The 8,662-nt window shown below is 45.6% G+C and overlaps 1 protein-coding gene across 2 annotated transcripts in view; it reads right to left on the bottom strand.

The window, feature by feature from the left end:
- Nucleotides 1–1,907: 1,907 nt before the first annotated feature.
- Nucleotides 1,908–8,662, bottom strand: part of gal3st3 (galactose-3-O-sulfotransferase 3) — a gene marked incomplete at its 3' end in the record, with an annotated part of 33,622 nt that continues 26,867 nt past the window's right edge. The window contains exons 2-3 of one of the 2 annotated variants that reach the window (XM_083992521.1): nt 4,260–4,344; nt 1,908–3,225 (exon numbers count right to left, since the gene is read on the bottom strand). In XM_083992521.1, coding sequence (XP_083848647.1) covers nt 1,908–3,225; nt 4,260–4,342 — 1,401 coding nt within the window. In that variant the 5' untranslated portion in view covers nt 4,343–4,344. Of the gene's footprint in view, nt 3,226–4,259; nt 4,363–8,662 lie in introns of both variants that reach the window. The other variant, XM_083992520.1, reaches the window with a different exon arrangement.

Below are 8,662 nucleotides of genomic sequence, written 5' to 3'. Positions count from 1 at the left end.
ATCCAGTGATTCATGAAAAGAAAAAAAAAGAAAAAAAATTCAAAATACAGTAATGGGACTCTTTAAGTCCCGATAATAAATAATACATAGTTTTAATAAATCTCACTCGCATGATTTCCTTTTGTTGCCATGCCAACTTGGCTGGCCATGAAAAAAAACAAAACACAAAAACAAACCACAACACGAAATAGAGTAAGAGCCACTTCTCGGCTCACTTGCACTCTTGCAGTGTTACACAAACACACCCAGACATCCTTCCTCCGCCCCCCAGTTACTTTGCAGCACCCCGCTGATCACTGGAGGAATGAAAGAACATAAATGAAACGTTAAATATGAGCAGAATGCATTAAAAATGGATCACAGCTGAGATAAGTGATGACATTTTAAGATCGCAGCCAACCCAGCTGGACCACACGCCTTAAGAGGCCTTAAGCGTTCTACATGATCACTCCCGCTTCGTCCTCCTGCGCCTCTGGGTTCAAAAAAATGAGCAGCTTTTCGCCTGGGCCGACACGTCCTTAATGAAAACATACGGCAGTGTAACCCAAGCGCACAGGCCACAGAAAGGCTGTGGGGACAACATGTTAAAAAATTCAAAACACCACGACCCATAGGCTTCAAGTCTTTGTCCTGTTGTGGTCTTTACTTGTGCCAGTACGACGGGGAGGGGGGGGAGTTGCTGGTATGTCATTAAATCCACGTCCTTCATATGCAGGGTCTTAGTGCAACAACACCAACGATTAAAAGTAAAAACCGCACATCCAAGAAACCATGTCTTCAACGCAAGGTTTCTACAACGCAAGATGCGATCTCAGCTGGTGGATCCGAGGGCGACTGCAATCAGAGGTGAACTGGGGGTGAAGAAGACGGCAAGATATAGCCTAGCGTCTCCTCTCCGGACTGAGGGGCTCGATCAGTGGGCAACAGCAGGGATGAGAGGACGGAGGATGAAGAGAAGGAGGCAGGAACGCCAGAAAGGTCGACTGAAGAGACACGGATTTATGTATGAGTTCTTGCTCTCTGCGAGTCTCGGTCATAATGGATGGCTAAATTGACTATCCAGCAGTTTCTAGGCTTACCCTCTGGTCAGCGTCTCTCTTTGTTTGTGTATCTTTTAACCCCCACCACCACCTCCTTCCCTCCATTGCTTTAGGGTGTAGAGTTTGTAAGAGAAGAAGAAGAAGAGAAGAGTTGTTTATTGTGCTGTTGTAATAATAGTTGGAGGTGATCTCAATGTCTGTCTGGCCTCTTAGGAGGCTCTTTGGAGACCTGACAGCTGATCCCTTTACGTCATTATGTCTCGCTCAAGGACTTTAAGGGGCATATGTTAGTAAGAGAGAGCAATCGAGAGTCCGAGAAACAGAGAATGAAAGCAAGTAACATGATACTATACCAGTGTGATACACACAAAGCCCACTCTGTGCCTCACAATAGGCCTGATATCGCCACTTCCCTATTGAGTCCTGGTTGCACATAACAGATTTGCTTCAAAGACCCACTTTCACCTAAAAAAAAAAAAAAAAAAAAAAAACCCCGCTCCCATCCACCTCAGTCGGGCGTGAAGAGGTGTACAACTGAGCCGGGGTCCCAGTGTGGATTTCTTTCTCCCACTCTTGTGTCTGCCAACCCAGATACTGTTTAGCAGACCACAGAGGGGAGAGATTCAAGTTCAAGTCCAGATATGTCTCACCTCCCTTTTTCCTCATTTATTTGTATCCCAGACTCTGGGAAGGAAAGGAGAGACACTGATTTAAGAGAAACCCACTGAACTTTTCCCAAGGACGCCCTTTGATTACAAACCCCCCCCCACACCAGTCAATCGTTGCCTTGTGGATCAGGATGGGTAGAACGATGCAGTCTGTTGGGCACTCACATTATGTTAAAGTCTGTTTTCTATCCAGGCCGATCTAAGAGGCCTGGGCTTGTGAGGATTTAGACTTTATCTTTGTGGTCCAACCTTGAGTTCCTGCAGCGGGCTTTGAGGTGGAGGTGGACCCTGTTCCTGAGGCAGGGCCTGGGGCTGCGGGAGGAGGTTGCTGGCTGCGGTGCCGCGGCAGGACTGTACGTATGGGCTGCTGGAGGGGATGCGACTGCTGCGGAGACCGGAGCTGGTAGCTTCGCCGGTAGCGCAGCGATTGGGAACGTAGGAGAACCTTTGTGTACTGGACCTCGGGCATGATGAGCTTGAGGCAGAGCTCCTGGGCCTGGCTCGAGAACCCGCGGCTGAGATTCACCGGTAGATCGTAGCCGACGATGTCGACTTTCCCGCTCGGCTGCCACGGGCGGAGGTCCTTGTTTTTGATCTGCGCTGCCGATCGGAGGAGTGGCATCCGCCCACCAAAGCAGCTCCTCATGAGCCTCTCCTGGGCTCGACGGAGGAGCCGCACCTCCCTCGCCACACAAGCCGGACCCAGGGCCGACAGCTGGCGCCACAGTGAGGCGTTGAAGTGGTCATAGAGACGTGCGTCCAAGGAATTCCAGGAACGGATCTTTGCGGGAAGGCCCGGTGTCAGGCTTCGCTTCGAGCTTGGGGTCCTCATGTTAAGCTTAACATACAGAATGTCATCCAGATCCCAGGAGAGGAGATGGCGAAGGAGAACCAGAGACTCGTCAAAATACTCGGCGATCATCACCAGGGAGAAAACTCGATCTACCTCTGCAACGAAGGCCCGCGCGTACGCCTCATCCGCTGCTGGACGATCCTTGTCCCCACCTAAGTCGAAGGTCAAGGTGTTGCGTGCATACATGGAGTCCTTTTCATCTGGTCGGTAGTAGCGCCACGGCTCCTCTAGGAAAGCCTCCAGGGAACCATTGGGCACCCGCTTGAAGCTTTGACAATACTGGTTGTAGTAACTGAACAGGGACTCGAACATGGAGCCGGGCTCTCTAAGTATCGTGACATATATCGTGTCATTCGGCATCAGGCGCTGCAGCTCCGCCTTGTTGAAGCGCATGTGGCTGGTGATGATGTTCGGCGGCAGCGTGTGCGGATGGACAAAGTGAGTTGTGAAGGAGCGCGGGTAGCAGAACTGATGGCTGCAGGCCTGCACCGGCAACGCCACCGTCAGGTTATTGCGCTCCGCGAAGCGAAAGAGCAGGTTCTGCATGGTGGTGCTGGCCGTTTTGTGGGTCTTGAGGAAGGCCACGTTGGTGTGTTTAGGTTTCAACCCCGGGGCAGGGTGGGAGCGGAGGGCAGGGCAACCGATGTGGAAAGCCTCCATGGTCCTGGAGAAAGGAGAAGAAAACGTAATCACTCATTATTGAAGCTCCATTAGCTCCGGTAAAAAGGAGCAGCCACTTCAACTGAAATCACAACGTTGGAGACATAAGTGCACAGACACTGGACAGATAATGGAAGAGACCGAGGTGCGCAACAGGAAGGTATAAATGAGGGGACATTTGGGGAATTGAAATGAGTGGAGATGGAGAAAATCGGAGAGACAATGAAGTAGGATGAAGCCACTTGAGGATGGAGCATCAGAACCTGAGAGTGCAAGATAATATAAGATGTGTCTGATCAGTATGAACTGCACACTTTGCCTTGATGGGTCAATATCAGTTAATCAATTATTCACCATCTTTTGAAACATAGTGTGATGATATACTGTGTTATCAATCACAAAATTCTGATATCCAATAATCATTCCCAGCCTGTATTGAAAATTCACCATTTTTTTGTGTGATGTGAGGGATAAAGTTTCAGTACCACTGGATCCAAACTGTGGCGACAATGAATATTCATGATACAACTTTTACCATAGGAAAAAAGAAATAAGAGCGAAATATGAAATCAAAGAATAGTCTGGCTGCATACATAATGTATACTCTGCAGTTTCACAGCGTGTAGCGTTCACTGCAGATTGAACTAGAGTCTATAGGTGTGGAGGCCGGAGCAAAAAAAAACCCACAAAACGTTCAACAAAGTAAGACAGCAGGGACAGGAATTAGGAAAAAGGTTTGGTGAGCAAAACGTTACAGGCCTGAGAACAGACCACAGGGCCGTCAAAGATCTGCCCCCTCTACTTTTATAATTGGTCCCTTGACTGACTTGGCAGTTCATTGGCACTCCGAGTCTGCAGATCTGAGTATTATAATAAGCCGGTCCCTCTATTTAATTTGACTTTAATAGAGAAAAAGAGCTGCCATTGTCAGATTTTTCATTGTAATTAGCACCATATGGGCTCGCAGAGATAGACAGTGTAAAATGTAAGTAAGTGTGTGTTTGCGAATGTGTGGGTGGGTGTGTTTCAATCACTCACCAGCTGAAGTGGCCCCCATGGTGCAGCAGGAGACTGACAGTACTGATGGCGACAAAGACCAGGAATATCTTCTTTTGCGACATCTCTCCGTGCTTCACTGGGACTGTGGGAGGCAGAAGGAGGAAAAAGAAGATTTAGATGAAGCCAAACCGGGGGCAGGTGGAGGTGTAATGAGAAAGCAAAAAAAAAAAAACGAGGGCGAGGTGGAAGGAGAGCGTCGGCGAAATCGGGGGAACAAGAGGCGAAAACGAGAGAGAGGGAGGTTCAGAGAGAGAGAGAGAAAAGATGAAAGGAAGCAGAAATGAGGATCGAAAAGGACAGAGAGGACGGAGAGAGAGAGGGAGCACAAGGAAGAGGACAGACACAGAAGGATTTATTCAGAAAATAATTGCAGGGATCCATTAGCAGAGGAGAGAGTAGTGTGGCTTAGCTTTTGTCACTCTTTAATAATACAGTGAATGATACCTTCATTACTTCCTCCGCTGTGAGAGTCACATTCACCGTTACACCCCCTTTTTTTTTTAAATCTCTGAGCCTCAAAACCCTGGACAGACGGTCCTGAGGTGCCGTCAGTAATGAGCGACGTGCATATGTGTAAAAAAAAACCAAAAACCAAGCAGCACTTCACGCAGAGAGCGACTCTTGGCTCGGACTTCCCCGTGTCACTTGACCCGTGGCGCTGAAACGCTACGACAGCAATGGAACCTGGGAAGGCGTCCAAGCCTCTCTGCTCATTTGCATAACAATGGCCGACGTCTCTCTCCTTGATTACACTGTCCTGTCACCGTCACCGCTCACATGCCAGCAGACGAGAACGCCGACCGCCCCTTGCTGCTGATTCTCGCTGCAGGTTACTGCGCATATACCATCGCTACAGTATGGTCGTCACTGAGGGTTTGCAGCACAGAGATGGATATGTTGGTGTTTTTTCTTTTCCAATCAAGCAAAAGGTGCATCATTAATTTAATAAGAAGCTGCTACCTTTTTTATCCCAGGTAAATTAATTTATTATTTTTCCTCCAGAATATCAAAACAGAGTGAAAAAATTGCTCTGAGTTTTCCAACCTTAGGCCCCAAAGCCCAAAACAAATCAATTCGCAATTAAAAGAAACTGTGAAAATGCTTGATAATAATTAAAAGTATTGATCATCTACATGTTTGACCAAAGGCTTGATTTATCATTTCAAAACTGCCTTTTCTTAGCGTCATTCTTCAAAAATAAGAGATCCAGCTAACGCATTAAAAGAAGGAAAACAAACAAAAACACTATGAAAACAAAGAAGAGCCACTCTTACATGTAACATGCAGAGCTCATAAATACAGATGAGACTCATTAAGCAACCGTGGAGGAGAAAACGGAGGTTCGAGGTTCAAGCAAAATCAAGAAGCGTTTCCCAAACAGTAATTAAGCATTCAGAGGAGAGGTGACAGCTGACCTCATGTCGCGCTGTGGAAAATGAGGAGAGAAAGGAAACCTGATTGCTGACATTCATTTTTTTTTTTTTTTTTTTAACAGCTGGGACTGTGATGCTTCAGTGGCTGCGTGTGCACGAACACACACACACACACACACACACACACACACACACACACACACACACACACACACACACACACACACACACACACACATGTGCAGAGACGCACAAAAAGCACTGAGGTTGCTCTTATGCTTAAAAGAGGAGCCAATACTCTCATGCTAATTGGTGCCTCGATGGTTGCAGATGCAGAATTTGATTATTTTTTTTAGGTGCAGAATTATATATTTATTTTGTTAAAGAAAAGTCAGCTGAGTGCTTTTTTTTTTCCGTTCACGTGCACAGTTTTGAGAGAGATTTTTTGGTACAGCCGAAGTCATTAAGTGCCTTGCTTTAGGGCACCTCGACAGATGTTGAGATAAGACAGGTCATTACTTATTCATAACCCCGATGTACTCGGCCATTTTGGGACTTGTTCAAACCCAAATCTCTGGCCCACAGCTGACCCTTTTTAGATTCTCCCACCGGAGAGCGAGTGGTCTGGAGCGGTCTGGATGTTAAAACTGAGGGACCCCCAAAGACTCTGCAACAGCTGCACATCAAGGCTGCAACTGCCAATTACCCTCATTACCAATTCATTTGCTGGAAAGAGTCAATGGATTGTTTGGCGTCAAATCATATCACAACTTAATGTACCTTCACATCTGTCAAAATCAGTGACACGAAAGATACGAATATGACATTTGCATCAGAAGAAACGACAGACAGTTTGTGCTTGTTAAGTCACTGAAAGGACAAATCAATTGTTCATTTTCTGCACTATTACAGGGAAAATGAAAACACAAAGACCTCAGCGCAAGAAATAGAAAATACACAATTATTAAAAAACCAATAATATTTCAAACTTAATTCAAAGTTTCCACTTCCATTGTTTTCTTTTATATGTAACATACAGAGCATCTCACCAGAGGAAGAGAAAGTAAAAGGGTTTCTTCGTGCTTTTTAATGAATAAAATGTTCCTTCTTTTAATAGGTTTCCTCTCTCCTCTACATTGTTCCAATTCAGTGACAGCCTGAGCAGTCAGAGATATCCGTGTTCACGTCGTCCTCCCTTCAGAAGAAGCCAATTGCTGCCATGTACAGCATGAAAAACAACCTCCACCGACTTGACAATTGCCTGAGCTCGATAATCCGTCATATTAAACATGACACCTTAATGTGCTTCTGCCTCTGTTCCTGCTTTATTTCTTTTTCACTTTGCCCGAGTGGAGCGTTTCCATACCTGTTTCTTCGTCACATCGGCCTCTCCTTGCTGTCAATCACCCCCGACACCCACAGGAACAGATGGAAAATTCACCCAGCACGTTTTCTCTAAAACATTTCACCCTACTGTCTCGTCTGTTAGTATTTAGCGAGGAGTGGGGCGACAGTTTGGATCCATAAGACAGCCTCCCCTGCATGTTTACACCAGAATTATTGAGGTGTAATTGATTGCAAATATGCAAACTCAGGGGAAAACTAGTTTTTCTTTAACAGGTAGCTACACGCAAATAAACTGCAGAAATCCTGTTTAAATAAAAAAGATCATGTGGCTGGAAATAACTTGGAGCCCACAATTTAAAGGGATAGTTCAACCTTTTGGCAAATTGGCCCATTGCCATAATCCCTATAGTCATAGCAGTAGGTTCGTTACCTTTAATTGTCGGTGCAAGGAGCTGCGAGCTGCTCAGAGCTACGCTATGGAGGATAATGAGATTTCTTGGTTTCCCTCATCAAACTCATCAAATACACAATCCAACAACTCCAAAATGCTCTGGTGGACAAGTTGTGACCTGCACATTCACCACGCTATGAGATAATAACAGAACGTTACGAGACAGAGTTGTATTCAGGCTAAATTCATGCAAAACAGCTGATGTGCATTCCCGTCAGGAGCAGTTTTTTGACACAGTCTCTGAATTTACCTTTAAATCTCACAACTCTGCTCCGCCGTTCTAAAAATAGCTTGCACCGACAATTAAAGGTTACGAACCTACTGCTACGACTATAGGAATTATGGCAATGGGCCAATTTGCCAAAATGTTGAACTATCCCTTTAAGGAGTAATGGTAAATGCTAAAATTAAGAAAAGTTGTGCCTATTTCCATTTTTATAGACTTTTGCAGCTGCACAGAGAGCTGTAACAAGTCTGAAGGAAACTGAACCCTCTCCTCTTCTCAGCTCGAGGCTAAAGCCTTCAGACTACATTAGCTGCTGCTCGCTCAACACACCTGATTCTCTGACCGAAGGGGCAGCAGGTATTTGGGGAAAAAAAAAAAAATCACTGTGTGAAATGATGAAAGAGGATTTCAGCAGTTCTGCCGGATTGATTTTGATGCATTTTTTTTTACAATAAACTTCCCTTCATGAGTGCAACAGATTTAGGGCTGTAGAAGTGCAACACTGAGAGGGTGAGAGCTGTTACCAAAATATTTACATCTGGACCAAAGCCATGGATCTTCTGACTGATCTTTGGGTTAGGGTTAGTCTTTGAGTCAGTGATGTTGCTAACACTGCGTAACTCCTGCCACTGTACTGGTTGTACCAGACCAAGAATGCGGTTTTGTTTATAAGTACTTGAACTTTCCTCCAAGTTTCAACATATACATCTACTGTATCTACAAAAAATGTGGAAATCTATATGCTCCGTGCGTACTGCGTAGCCTCCACACACCCACGTTGTCAGCAAAAAACTACTTGATCAAGGGGAACGTGATGAACTTTTCACTGGGAAATGTCATCTTAACGGATTGGTCAGGTACATGTAGCTACACCGATTCCTTCAGCTTAAGGTCGGGGCCCATTTACATAAGGAAATGTCAATGCAAAACCTGGTTTCAGTGAAGCGTTAGTGAAGCCAAGCACAGAAAAGAAGCACCTCAGCTG

Source organism: Trachurus trachurus (genome assembly GCF_905171665.1).
Source record: "Trachurus trachurus genome assembly, chromosome: 18".
In the NCBI taxonomy this organism is placed as follows: domain Eukaryota; kingdom Metazoa; phylum Chordata; class Actinopteri; order Carangiformes; family Carangidae; genus Trachurus; species Trachurus trachurus.
The sequence above is the reverse complement of the archived record's forward strand: the minus strand, read 5'-3'. Positions and strand labels throughout refer to the sequence as shown.